This window comes from Macaca fascicularis, chromosome 12 (genome assembly GCF_037993035.2).
Source record: "Macaca fascicularis isolate 582-1 chromosome 12, T2T-MFA8v1.1".
NCBI lineage: Eukaryota > Metazoa > Chordata > Mammalia > Primates > Cercopithecidae > Macaca > Macaca fascicularis.
In genome coordinates, this window is record NC_088386.1 from 57,845,327 (window position 1) to 57,860,477 (window position 15,151).

At 35.1% G+C, this 15,151-nt stretch overlaps 1 protein-coding gene across 5 annotated transcripts in view; it reads right to left on the reverse strand.

Annotated features, from left to right (window-relative positions):
* The window catches only part of KCNH7 (potassium voltage-gated channel subfamily H member 7), a 481,965-nt gene that overhangs the window by 3,533 nt on the left and 463,281 nt on the right, over window positions 1-15,151 (reverse strand). For 4 of the 5 annotated variants that reach the window (XM_065525576.2, XM_005573324.5, XM_015432301.4 and 1 more), the window contains 2 exons: window positions 11,343-11,594; window positions 6,529-6,697 (listed from right to left, as the gene is read on the reverse strand). In XM_065525576.2, the coding sequence (XP_065381648.1) occupies window positions 6,529-6,697; window positions 11,343-11,594 (421 nt within the window). The remainder of the gene's footprint in view (window positions 1-6,528; window positions 6,698-11,342; window positions 11,595-15,151) is intronic. The other variant, XM_065525577.2, reaches the window with a different exon arrangement.

The window sequence follows — 15,151 nt, forward strand, 5'->3', positions numbered from 1 at the left end:
TCTCACTAATGATTCTGATAAAGACTTAACTTTCCTGTTCATATTAAGAGTTAACAGAAAATCAGATGAACAAAATAGACTACATGTTTACTAACCTTCATTGATTTAAAAATGTAAAACACACTGATAATTTATTTTTAATCAGTAATTGTCTTTGCTTTTTAATTAGGTTTTACTCAGTTTCTTGTGAACATTTTATTTGCTCTTAAAAAATAGTTTCGTAGCACATTTCTTTCATAACTGTAGCATTCCAGGATAATTTCTCATGTGTTTTTATATTTATATTAATGCTTTTTAACCTTACCTCTTTCCTATTCATTTTAAGTATTGTATATTATTCATTGTATTCTTTCTTTAATGTTTAATGCTGCTTAATGTTAAATTCTTTTTCTCTCTAAATATGTCATGGCCTTTCATATGTAAGAAGTTGACCAAATTTGACTTCAGTTACTTCTAATTGACCCATCTGGCCTGCAAAATACCAGTCTATTTTTTCCCCAAAGCTCACAAGTAGCCAACTGGCCTGTTAATTTCATTCTCATTTTAAATTAAAATTTAAGGGAAAATAGCAAAATATAATTGGTCAGATTCTCTTCCTTTGCATGTGTTAGCAACAGCATTAAATACAAAGGAAATTTTGTGGACACAAGAACAGAAAATTTGGACCATACGCCTCTTTAGAAAATTCTTGTAACTCCACTTATTTATGCTGTTTTGACTCTGAATAAAGAATGGAAATAAAACAAAAAAAGGTAAAATCATAGCATTAATTTTGCCCAATTAAATTCATGCTGTATTTGTAGAATTCAAAGTAGAAATTGGCTTTTGATTTGATAGAGAACCTGGAAAACATGAGAAAAAAATATATATATATATATATTTTAGTTTTTGATATTAACACTCCAAATCTTCCTTCTAAGAATCACAATAATGCATTATTTTTACAGTTTTTCTATAGTTAGTAAATATAGCCATATAGCTTTGTGTCTTCTAAACCAATAGCTATGAATTATACATGACTTTGCAAATGTCATTTTTTCAAATGTCAAAACCACACACTGAAAAGGGGAAAAATTGAGTTACCAACTGGTTTATTTATCTACTTTTGATACCTGATGGTCTCATCTAGTTTGTATGCTTCCAACTAAACTAAGCAGACCCATTATTTCACTGTTATGTGTTATACACATTTCCTTAAGGAATATGTGTTATACACATTCTTTCATTTCACTTATCTGTACCCAAAAATCTTTCCTTATTTACCCCATTCAGAATTACTTTCTTCTCTGAGTCTCCAAAGCAAATTATACATTCAGATTCATCATAAATATTTCTGTACAATAGTATTCCATTACTAACAGCATTCAGTTGTGATTGGCTTACACAACGTTTGTTACATTGAATGTAAAAGGATTTGGGGGAAAGACTGGAAGAAGAACTGCATCAATAAGGGAGATTCAAGATCCAAAAGTGAGTCAAAAATTATGGTGATGTTTTTGTCATATAAATCCTTTGCCAAACAGCAGCTGTCTCTGAGAAATAAAATCTCTTTATCATGGATTCTACCTACTTGAATAGTGTCTATGAGGAAAAAATCTATTGGAAGGCGAGGCTTCAGCATCCATACGTCCAGTAATTGCAGCCCACTGCCATGAGTGGGACTCAGGCACATGACAGCTCATGTGCAGGTAAAGTGGCTGGTGCAGGGTGAGGACAGAGACTGTGTCAGTATAACTTAGAAAAGAGCATAGCCCACCTCTGTCAACATGACATTGTTGTTTGTTCCAGGAAAACTTTGAGAAAAATAAGACTACACCAATAAATAACTTTGCTACTTCAGGAAATTTCTATAAATCACCTTATTAGAGACAGTATCGGTTCATCTCAACAAATACTTTTTTAATCAGACAAACTTTATCAAGACTTGCTTCAAGATCCTCAACTTACTGTGTCCATCAATCCTGAAGTATATCATAGACTTTACCCAATTCCAGTGAGCTCCCCACTTTGAAATACCCAGACTCCAAACTTCTATAAATGTTCTTCTTCTCAGCGGAATATTTCTGAGACATCACTGAGACTCTGGCCAGATGGCAGTCTTCCTTTCTGCAGTAATTCTGAATATTTAATTTTGTTTTATTAACTAGTTGTTAGATATCTTGGGTAGTCCAACAAAGGGCAGCAGTTTGCTGATAGGTTTTTTAATATGCATAGGGTTGTATTTCAGTGTTTTATGACAAGGGTCTGTTAACTTAATAAGAATGGACTCTTGGGCCAGGCACGATGGCTCATGCCTGTAATCCCAGCACTTTGAGATGCCAAGATGGGTGGATCACTTGACCTCAGGAGTTTGAGACCACCCTGGGAAGCATGGCAAAACCCTATCTCTACAAAAAACTACAAAAATTAGCCAGGTGTGGTGGTGTGCACCTGTGGTCCCAGCTACTCAGGAGGCTGAGGTGGGAGGAAGGCTTGAGCCTGGGAGATCGCACCACTGCACTCTAGCCTGGGTGACAGAGGACAGAGCCAGACCCTATCTAAAAAAAAGAAAAAGAAAAAGAAAAAGCGGACTCTTATATGAGACTAAATAGCCTGCTTTACTCAGGAGGAATTACAAAGAATTTAAAATAAATCCAGCTTGGTATTTAAAACAGAAAATAACATAGTTTTAGAACTTTTTCTTCTGTCAGCATAGTTACAAAACTCTGTAAAGTGAATATTTTTATTCATTCACTCAGAGACCCACAATGTACCAGGTACAATGTTAGGTAGCAAGGTGAGGGAACAACATGATAATGAATAAATATGAAATCTGGTTTAACAGTGCTAACAGAAACTAAGTACTTAGGAAGGACAAATGAAGGAGGCACATAAATAACCACAACGCTAGGCAAAGCAATTGCTCAATGCCATATTAGAGGCATGCAGATAAACTGCTCTGTGTGCAATGGAAGGAGTCATTATTAACAATTTTTACATTTTCTAGGGTTTCCCTACTCAAAGTGTGTGTGTGTGTGTGTGTGTGTGTGTGTGTGTGTGTGTGTGTGTGTGTTTTGGATGGAGTCTTGCTCTGTTGCCCAGCTGGAGTGCAGTAGTGTGATCTTGGCTCACTGCAACCTCTGCCTCCCAGGTTCAAGTAATTCTCTGACTCAGCCTCCTGAGTAGCTGGGATTACAGGCACCTGCCACCACGGCCGGCTAATTTTTGTGTTTTTAGTAGAGATGGGGTTTCACCATCTTGGCCAGGCTGGTCTCAAACTCCTGACCTAGTGATCCACCCGCCTCGGCCTTTCAAAGTGCTGGGATTACATGTGTGAGCCACCGTGCCTGACCAAAGTGTGGTCTTTATATAAGCAACACTGGACATTGCTGGGAGCTTGTTAGAATGTGGAATCTCTGCCAATTAGACCTATTAACTTGAATCTGCATTTTAATAAGACCTCCAAGTGATTCAAATACACATTGAAATTTGAGAAGCACTGGTCTAGGATCATGTCTTAATGATTTACTTAAATAGGTATATCTGCAGGCATAATATTTACATATAGAATAACATTTCTTATGTAAACCTTTAACCCTATCGATAGGTTAATCAGTCATTAAAGCAGAAAAGAAGTGGTAGCAAGAACCACTCAAGATAGACCATTTTATTTGTTTTTATCGTCTTTTGTATTTAATATGTGTATTTGAATGAGACAAATGGTGTAGGAATCCACAGTTCTACATTTGAACAAATGCCGAAGCTAAACAGGGTAGACTCAGCTCTAGAAAGTGTCCTGGGATTCTCGCTCTGCAAAGTAGAAGTCTGAGTTGAGCTGCCCCCTTCAAACATTTTGTATAAATTTAACTTCTAGAATAAAGTGGAGGTGAAAGGTTGTTAGAAATGGCAGTGGAGTAAAAATGTAATATTTTGGATTTTAAATCCCAAACAAGCAAAAAAAAAAGTTTGTGAAAATATCAGAGGTAATTAGAAACAAATGTCAAAGGAGATGTAGTATTGGTGGTAGTGTCATCCTAAATAATGAACGGCGGCACTCTAAAAAGAAAAGATATTTATATGGGAATATGCAGCACAATGGGAATATCCATGCCATAGTAAAGTATGTGCTCATTCTGAGAAGTAAAGATGGAGATTTTTAAAGGAAAAATGAGGAGGACTACATAATTGTTTTGAAATGATTATCTTTGGCTACAAAGATCAATAACAAGGGTGACGCTGGTCCAAGATTGGACAGACAGCTGCTGGTCAGATGTCCTTGCAGAAGTATTTTTTGTGTTAGGTTGTAGTGGCCACTGTGCAAGGTTGTGGATCTTATAGAGTCTTTGTGATAGTTTTTGTTATCAGGCATACACCCCTCTCTTCCTGGCCTTCCCCAGCTGTATTTGTCAGGGATTTTCTAACATTAATGACTCCGTTTTGATTTTGACTACTTTCACAGCAGCAATTCAAAACATATCCAGGAAACACATACCGATATCGGGAACACGTTGAAAGAGATTTAATTGCATTTTGTGGAAAAGTTTTATACAGTAATAATAATATACTAACGTAATAAAATAGCAATAACAATTTTTATTGCTGCTGGGTGATTGCACACCAAATAGATCATAGATAAATGTGCCCTTAGAACAAATGTTTTAAGCAATCATTGACTTATCCTAGCAGCAATGATTGGCACCCATGACAGAGCAACCAGGTGACGCTAAAAATCTCAATTTTAGTTCTGATGAAAGGTCCAAGCCAGGAATTATATGTAGAGTAAGAGAATATACTCAAATGAACACCAATAATAGAAGCGAAGTTCCTTGCTAATCAAATTTTACCTATCTGCAAGTAAATCATCTTCCATTTTGTATAGTACATGTAGTTCCCATTTACATTATTTTAGTCCTTACAGTAGCATAACAGGTAGGTATAAGTCAAAGTAGGAAATGGAGAGAAATTTAAATGTTTTGACCCGGTAATCCTATAAATCATTAAGTAGCAGACTTAAGACCTTTTCCTATGCTTACCAATTGCAAGTACAGTGATAAGATTGTGCTAAATAAATCACTGCTGCTTCTGTCATTCATTCATTCACTTGTGTGTTCAACAATAAACGGCATGGACAAAATGCACAAAAAATTTTAAGCATAGATAGTGAATAAATCAGTAGTTTATGTGATATAGGCAAAACCCAGATATGTGTTAAGTACAGATGAGTAAGCAAGTAGCTTGCTAAACATGGCAGAATTCATAAGATATATTAAATAGCATGCTAGTAACCTGCCAGGCATATCAACGATAGAAATATGTAACAAACAAGAGTGTTGCTTATACATAGAGATGGAAAGAACAAATTATTCTCATGTCACCTCTAGGTAAGCAACTGTCATCCCAAAATATGGTCACCCATTGGTGATACCCGTATCATTGCATTCTGACTCCACATGTGCTGTACCTACGAAAGGCTGATGAAACACATGACTGTTGAGCTGGCTAGTTGGAAAGCCCCGCTGAGGTCAGGTATACTATACCTTGTATCCTTGTTATGGAGCAAGTGTGTGCCACTGGCACAGGAGATTATTTTGGTCTGCAGGCCTGCAAACCTCAACTCTGGTCTTGGTAACTTCATTACACTATGGCAAATGCATGAACATTGTGTAAGTCAGAATTGGGGTAGTGCAATCCTTTTACCATGCTTGCGCGTATTCAAAATGTGTTAATTGCCCCATATGGTTTCCCTCTTCTATCACTTGTGTTTTAAATTGATTTAATAAATCTTGTGATTAGAGCATTTGAATTTAGTCAATGCAGTTTTCTGTCTGAGACTACTGGAATATCTTGCCTGGTGGTGAGCTAAAAGGCTACTATTGGATCAAGACAAATTCCCAAATGAAACCCAATTAAAACAGCTGTGTCATACTCACTCATATATTCTTTTCAATCCTTTTGACCACTTTAATTTTAAGGAAACCATGCAGACTTAGGGGAAGAGATTGCCTCCTCCCTAAACTAAGATTTATTTATCATGTTTAGTGATTTAGATCAAAGGTGAAGGAAACAAGAAACTCTGTGTGTGAGACTTTCAATTCAATTACATTTTTTGACAACCTGACTGAATAACTAAAAGTCTAAATGTCTTTGTTAGTATTTTTTAAATGCCCTAACACATAACTAAGCTATCAGGAACATCCGAATAAGTGTAAAAGGAGGATTAAAAGAGAAAGGGTGTTAGTTAACAAATTAATTAGGAATTATTTTTGGGGGGGAGGGGGTTTTCTAAGGTAGCCAGTGCTGGTGAAATACTAACTGGATGACAAACAAAGAAAAAAATAGGATTTATGCTGCCAGAAGTATGAAGTGTTCTAAATAAATGCTCCTTTCGACACACATTATTCTGTCAACTTCTAGTCTTATTTTAAAGTAGTAAATATATAAGGAAATTATGAGATCATGGCAAGGAAAATTTTCCATTTGTAAAGAGTAGAACTGGACCCACATAAGGGTTTCGGTTATGTTCTCCTTTTACCCTGTCACTGCTTATACCTGTTAAGTTGTTCCTGGAGCAGATCTAATCTTTGTTCCACTTCCCCGTAGGTGAGGTCACTTTCGGTTTCAGAGATACCCCAGGCAGCTCGCTGAAGTGCGGATGGACTGGAGTCTTCAGGCTGGGGATGTGCATTTTCTCGTTCCCAGCTTCGCATGTCAGTGATGTCTGTGGAAAATAGTGAGATGGATGTCAACCCTCTTAGGTGCCCCTTTGCGTCAATAACACACAGATATCCACAAGACAAGCTGGAAAGGGATCGGAGTATAATCTGAGAGGCAGAGAACCAAAAGTATTCAGTGATGTGTCCAGGGGCCACGGCCAATTGGTAGCAGGGTCCCACTTTCACCCTGCTGGCGCTACCTCCCATATCCTTTTCCATGTGAACAAAAACATGTAGCAGGTGCTGAGTATTGATTAGGATTTTTTTTTTTTTCTGTTTGTGCTAGGAGAAGATAAGCACAGCAGAACCAAAACTGATTAGAGAGCAATGAGTCTGTTTTGTTTGCACCAAATTATCTAGGGTTTAAGATTTTTAGGGCTCTTTCCCACAGGATAACTTGCATATGTTATGACTTAGAGTGGGCCCAAGAAGAGAGCCTTAGAGAAGTGCTGACCTTCAGGGTGATTCCCTTTGGCCAACCCAATTCAAATAGAGCCAAGAAGCCATAAGCCATGAAAACTGGGAAGAATCTTACACGTCCCCTCGTCGCCAGCTACTGTTTCATGTTTTTATGTTTTCTTGTAGCCGCTTCTGTGCTGCCCTTTACCATAATTATATTGCTTTCTAGTATGTTTTCCTGTGGCTCTTTATTTTAAATATTGCTATGTTACTCTACTTTAAGATAAACTATTTGTTCAAGTCTACTATTTAAAATGTTCTAAGTATCTATTATGGGCCAGATAACTTGGTAAATATGGAGGAACTAAAGACAAAGGAGACCATAGACCCTGAACTTGAAGAATTCAGTCTAGCAGGGTTGTGATCACTTTTCATACAGAGATCCATTTTTCTGAACTTCTTTTAATTTCCTGTTTCTCCTACAATCTATATTTTAAGCTGTCAATATTTGGGGGCAAATATGTCCTTTCCCTCTTATTTTTGTCTATATTTTAGATGTTTTGCTGCTCTTTTAACCTCTAAGAATGATTAACAGTTTGGAAAATAAAACTTATGAAAAAATAGACTGGAGCTGGGAATTGACTTTGGAGATGAAGGAGAAACATTTTCTTCACTGGGAGGGCTAGTAGGAAGGAAGGACTATCTAAAGCTGGTATTCATTTTCGCATAGAAAGAGACTTGAATTACAGAAAGTGATTTTGGTTTGATAGAAAGACTGAAAAAAACTTGACAAGTATCTATGATTAAACACTGAGAAAAGTTATTATGTAAAGTTATGGAATTCTTGGCTATTAAAAAAATTGGATAGAAAGTAACTGAATTGGGCAGGATTAGCTATGATTTTAGAAATAGGAAACAAAACCATTGGACTTCTCAAAGCTCCTTCCTTTCTTGCAGTTTCTCTAAGGGTAGTTTAAATGTATCCCCTTTCTCCAAGTAGAAGACAGACATGTCTGTATTCTTTCTTCATGGTTTTCCTCTCACTCATTATCTTTTATCATTGAATATACAGAAATTTCTCAAATGAGATGCCTATAATTTCTGCCTCAACAGTGTGAGGCTTGACAAAGGAATTAGCATATCCAAAGTCAACATTAGAAAAATATAGGATCAGAGTTCCTTCCTCTGCAGAAATGGCTAACAGACCTCAGAGGGCTTGCTATGAATTCCAGAAAGACTCTTCCTGACTACGGCTTTGTTACTATAGGGATCCTGGGTTCGTTGTTATTTAAAGTGGCAGTTTATCATTTCTTTTGATATTTTATGAAACATGGCAAAATATAAGTGAAACAAAAAAGATACTGCTGGGGTTTTAAGTCACTTATTGCAGATCTTCACTGAGAACTATGATTTGTTATTCACAGACATTTGAACCTATTTAAAATGCAAAACAATAATATCTTAGCAAACTGGATTTTGAAGATTGGGCCAGTAATGCTAAGCAAACTTCCAGAATACCTATATAAATGGTCTGGTGATGCTGATGCTTGTCTCTGTCTAGTCTGCTGCTAGCCAGTTAATGTAGGAATCTTCCTTTCGAGAAGGCAAGAATGATAAGACTGAAGTTACATGTTATGCTCACGAACGTTTTGAGCCAAGAAAGCTTACAGAATTTCTGCCTATGTTTAACAGCTCTCTTCTTTCCAAATCATATATAATAAATTGGTTTTTAAATGACAATGGTGAATCACATGCAATAAATTACGGAGGATTATATTTTTTCTTCAGGGCTCAAGAAAAAATAATTACCTTATCAGAAATGAATGAAATGTATATCTTAGAGGCTTTCTTGATTATAATTTACTCTTTAATTAAAATCCGAAGATATGTAATTAGCTTGTTTTAACAGCAGTATAAAAAATGAGGAGTTCAAAGGGGAAATTCTGATTAGTGGTCGTAATCAAATGAACATCCTTGTAGACACTTTCTAAATATAGCTTGGAAAGAATCTGCACTTGGTTGCCTTGGAAAATGTTGCTATAGTTGCAAGACACATTTCTGGAAATGGATGAACAGAAAGCAAACTTTCACTTTGCTCTGAGTAGACAATTTTCCTAGAGTCAACTTTTGGCCTCAATCTTAGTAGGAACAGAGTCCATTTAATTTGTTCTCTTTTCATTTTAGTTTTGCCTAAATGTGCTCCTCTGTTGGATACAGCATCACAAAAGTTAGGAATATGAGTGAGTGAAATTTCCTATTGATGGTGGAACTAAAATTTGCAGAGGTTTAGTAGTTTGAACTGCAGCAGCGACAAGTCACATGTTACGTATTAATGCAGTATGTCATCTTAAAAATCATTAGAGAATGAAATTTGCAGTGAATGAAGTTTTAGAATTCCCCATTGATTAAAGATATTAATTAGCCAGGCTAACCATGTGTCACACTGATTGAAACTATATGACATCAATTCAATTGACATGCATATTTAGCTATACATTTTCAAGATAATTATTTGAATAGGGATTGCCCCGTAAATTTTTAACAATTAGAATATGTAGATATTAAATTTGTTAGAATATTGGTTTTTGTGTATATGTCCAATTAAAGATAATTGGAAGGCGTAGCAAAGAAAAGTATATGAGGAAGGGCATGAGAATTCATTGTCAGTGAGAGTCATTATAAAGTCAGAAAATCCCCAAATTATATGTTTAATAATGTGCCACTTGAGACTCTAAAACTCAAGAGGAAAACAACAGGCATTTTTATTAGGTTTACATTATGTTGATCTTTGGAGATGGTAGAGATGGTTCAGCAAGCTCTTCAGAACTCGTGACTTCCATGATACAACTTGTATCTATTTTTAGCACTTCCCAGAATCCATTTTCATAAATAACTAAAATGGGACATTTGGTAATCACATTTAATATTCCATTCTTCCATTGTGATAAATGAGGTACTATTTTCACTCACTTCATCAAGATTTTAGATTGTCCAGAGAACACTTGCATATATTCTTAGCTTACTTCAGTGTGGGGTCATGAAAAAAGTGGATGTTACATGATAGGGATAGCAACTCTGGAAAAATATAAAGCCTAAGTATCCTAGATTTAATAAAAGCTTTGTGGCTGAATATGGTACTTTGGAATAATGATGATAAGTAATATTTACTTACTCTGTACTAATGTACTAATTTTGCTATCCTACCAGGCCTAGGACATCCTATTTTTCCTTTTTTTAATATTCTTTTGATGCTTTGTTATGCCTTCCTAAACTTTATATTTTTATACATCCAAGGATATACAAATTATTAAAACTTAAAAAATAAAACCTGTGAGAAAAGACTAACAGTTGAAGATTTTATTTCAGAAAAAGTAATTTACATGTTATCTTAATAACTATAACCTCGTTGGTTAGATAATATTATTCCTCTTTTAAAGATGCATAAGCTGAGTCTTGGTGGGTTTGGTCAAATCATTTACCCAAAGACATAAAGGGAGCAAGTGGCAGAGCTGCACTTGGAACCCAAGCAGTCATTACTGGTACGACTTACTAGCTAGATCTAAAGATCTCGCCTCTGATATGCTAAAATAGTTGTTCTTCCATGTAAGAGTTCTTTAAATTTTCCTGAATTTCTCATTTTTTAGCATGAAATCTGTATCTACTAATCAAGCATTATTACCCAAATCGTGAACATTTTCTACAACAAAATCTGTACATTTGGGTATTCCTTTTGGAAATAAAAATAAAAATAAAATAAAGATCAGAGTTTATTTCAGGGCATTTCTCCACTCTTTCTCATATTCTCTGTAAAATTAAATTTTGTTTGGCATGTATTATAGTGTGATTGCATTGGCCTTTCATACTATAATATTATAGGGTTGGGGGTGAGAATTGGGTACAGAAGATACATATAATGAACCAATTGATTAGCTGTCTTAAAATATTCATTGATCCTCTCTCCCCATTGAAATTACTACAACAGACTTTCCCATAGTTTTCTACTTGACATTATATTAAGTCTGGTTGGTCACAAAAACCTCTCACGCTATAAGTGTTTGGGAATAATTACCGCTTGTTTTAGAATAGCGCAAACACTTCATAGATAATCTGAAATCTGAACGCTTCGTGAACATTTCATGAAGTTGAAAACGATTCGATTAACATGTGTCAGTACAGTTCTTAATTTGTAAAAAGTCATCATTTTGTGATTAGCACTGAAGAGAGACCACCTGATGTCTAACTCTGAATTACCTTTGCAAGAGTGACTTCTTTTATCTATGTGCATTCTTCCTGAGGTGGGCACTGTTTCTTCAAAATCGAGCCCAGATGCTTTCCCTATTCCTGGAGAAGAATCTACTATTCCTGAGAAGAGCGGCTTTTGTTCATCATCAATGGAGGAGATGAAAGATGACGATCTGCTTTTTTTCTCTTCAAAGTGTCTCCTGGAACTCTGATAATGTCTTATGGTATCTGCAGAGTCTTCAGGATCATTTGTACTGTTTTCTTCGCCAAAATATATCAAAGAAAAGTTATTTTATAGCAGATAATTAAATGTGAGACTGTATGCATATTACACTACCTAGCTATATATAAACTAGCTTTTTCCTATTGAAAATGTAGCTACTTGGATACTTAATGTTTTAAATTCAAGGGTTATTAGATTATCTTAGTGAAATAAAGTATTCATTTCAAAATTAAAAGAATATTTACAATAGTAATAATGTTTATGTCTCAGAGGAAAACTGTAGGATAACTTACACAGTTTTTTATATGTTCAACAGTTATTTGTATTCTGAGAATCTGGTACACTCTTTCTTTAGGGAAATGAAAAAGACAAGGGAAAATATGTCTCAATTTTAAAATATCACCACTATGCAACTTATTATTTGTTTATTTTTAACCTGCATGCCTTATTATCTGTTTTAGCTGCTCATGCATTGCAAAGGTCAAAATTGGAAGCCTCCTTCTAGTAAAAGACTGGCAGGCTGAATTTCAACCTTAGTCTGATTCATGTAATGGCCTTGGCATTCCAGGCAGTTTGGTTGTGTAGCATAATGCAAAGAATATAAAGCTTAAATACAGTAATTAAGGTAGGTTTTACCTAATTACATTAAAGCTGGTAGTGCATATTGGCTGTTTTATACTGAAATGTCAGGATAATTTCAGTCCTGAAGGTTGTGTTAGAACATATTTCAGCAGGAAAAACTCAAAGAGACAAATCCCAGAACTTGTTTCTATTAGTGTCCTGGGGAGACAGTATAATTCTCCATCTGGTTTCTGCTAATAACTAACCAACAAAACTCCAGAAGGTATATCGTTTTCTGGAGAAATGGTGAAGACGGTGTCTCCATCCGCTGTACGCCTCAGTGTGCTTACTTGGTTATTTATAGAAGGCCAAATGAACCGATGGAAGGCCACGCCAGAGAAACTTCCAACTGTTTTTTAAAATTCCCATATGGCAGAGAAATTCAACAAAGATTTTTTCCCTTTATTTTTTTAAATCATAATTTAAAATATGAAAAGTCAGAAAGCAGCCCAAGGTAAAAGCAGATAGAGTTTAAAAATCAGTTTTATGTGAAATTGTTATTGAGGAGTTCATGTTCTGTCAATTAAAATTAAGTCTAGCAAAAGCAGATTGCTTATTTTCTTTAAGATTTCATGCTTGCTCAGTGTCTTCATCATTACTGAGAAAGCCACAGACCTTTCCGATCTCCAACATTACAGACATCATTGATTACTTACTGTTACTTGTATATCCCCACTCAATCACTAATCTAATTGGTTGTAAATATTCAGATCAAATCTTCTTACGAAAAGCTTTTTCTCTTCAGTGTCATTGGCACAGACCTCCTTAAACCTCTAAAATTCCATCTTGCCATCTTCTTCCCAACTTTCTTGTTTTTAACTTCTCCTCTTCTCTAAAGCCCTCTGAAAATTTGATCAACATTCTCTACTTTTTGAACATATCATTTTATTCCTCAAAAAATAATAGTTATAAAGTTTAAGCTAGTAAATGTGAAAAAAAGGAATATTTCATTTTTTCTAAATTATCCTCATACCTGCTTAGTGAATTGCACCAGTTTGCTCTTCCTAAGTAAACCTTTTTGTAGTCCCTGACTTGGGAACCAGAGATATTTGAATTAGCTCAGGCCTCCTATTGTTCTCAAAAATGATTTTAATTTCTACACTTTTGTGGAGTGTTTTCCTATCTGCATCAAATGCAAGCTGAATTAACTATTAATTCATCTGCCTCCATTCAAAGTCTGGATAATGCTAACATGGATATTTGTAATGAATGTACATCACAAATTAATAAACCATCTTGTATCTTTGGCTGGAGAGGTCTTGGGGAATCCTTACACATGGTAGAATGTTCTGTTCTACCTACCATGCTGGGCTTCAGTCTTAGTTTACTAACTCATGACTTCATTTTGGATGCTCGTGAACAAGATTCACCAGTTAACATACATTGTTAGTTGAATTATAACTTGCTGATTTCACCTTGGACATGTGTTTACAAAATGTGGTCAGTGAGGAATTACTATCATTTAGTTGTATAGTAAAATGGAGAAAATTACTTCGTATACATAGGACAGAATTCTTTAGCAAAAATTTCAGGTAAAAGCAGAATCAGGTAAAAGAAGAAGACAAAAATTTGATATCCTTGAATTTTCCCCATTGGTAAGGAGAAAAAAAAAAACCCACCTTTATTTCTGTATTCGTTGCTGCTGGACTATCACCCAAACCATATGAACAATTTCTTTGATACAACCCCACTGAAACAACATTTTTTCACTCCATACTAGATAAATTAAAGCTTCATTTTCTGTCACATGAAATGAAAGTTGAAATGACAATCTATTTGTAGGTTAAAAATGGAAACTGTTCAGGCTTTGGCTGGAAAATTGGCTGATGTAATATGTACATGAAATTGGGCAGCTGAAATGCATTATAATTAGCCTCCAGGTACTTCTAAATTTTCATGGGCTGTACTATTTTTGCCTTTTTCCAGTTAAACTGAATTATTTGATAGACATTAAATAGTATCAGGTACTATTTTTTTCTTAATTCTATTTATATTCTATGTAGAAATAATATTCTAAGGAAGGGCAGTTATCTGATTGCATAATCTTTCCTGTTACCATCATTTTATACAAAGAAAAAGCCATGTCTGTTTAATTAAACCACAAATTTGCCTCTGATTCAGAAGACGCAAAACCTTTTTTTTCTCCCTTGCTTCTCTAGGCGAACAGTTCATCTCCTCCTCTTTTTTCACAGAACACAATTCTAAAGCATTTGTGACTCGTATTACGAGTGTCTCTCTGAGTTTAGAATGAATTCAAGAGCATAGAATAAGTGTCCTAATGGAATGGCTGACCCATTTATCTTAAGAATGATAATATAAAATCGTTCCTTTCAAAAAACCTGGAATAAACATTCGTGCTCACTCCGTCTTTTATGGAGTCTTCCTCTCAGTTTACCATTTTTATTTGTCAGACCCCACAGGGAGACCTAAGCTTTGGTCAAAGACAAGCATTTAAGGTACTCTCTCAGCATTTGAGTTTTAGATTTCCCACAGGTGACAATTTAGAAATAAGTTGAGCAATTCCCAGCCAAATGCCATGAAAAAAGCATTACATTGGAAAATTGGTGTCTAAAATAAGTATTTTTTCATTTAAGATCACACACTTTAGCCTTCCTATAGCTCTAAAGGATATTGAAAGGGGCCTAGATGAATATGCTTTATACAAATACAAAAATTAACAATTTTATAAATTAAAATAAAGAAAAGATGGATATTGGTTTAAAGGTAAAAAGTTTCAGACATGCAAAATGAATAAATTCTGGAGCATTATTCTACAGTATGGTAACTATAGTAAATGTATTATATACTTGAAAGTTGTTAAGAGATTAGATCTTAAATGTTCTCCCCCCCCACACACACACAGTTAACTATGTGAGTGATGAGTGTGTTAAATTAGCTTAAATATGGTAATCATTTCATAATGTATACAAATATGAAAAAAATCACTTTATATACTATAAATAGGTACAACTTT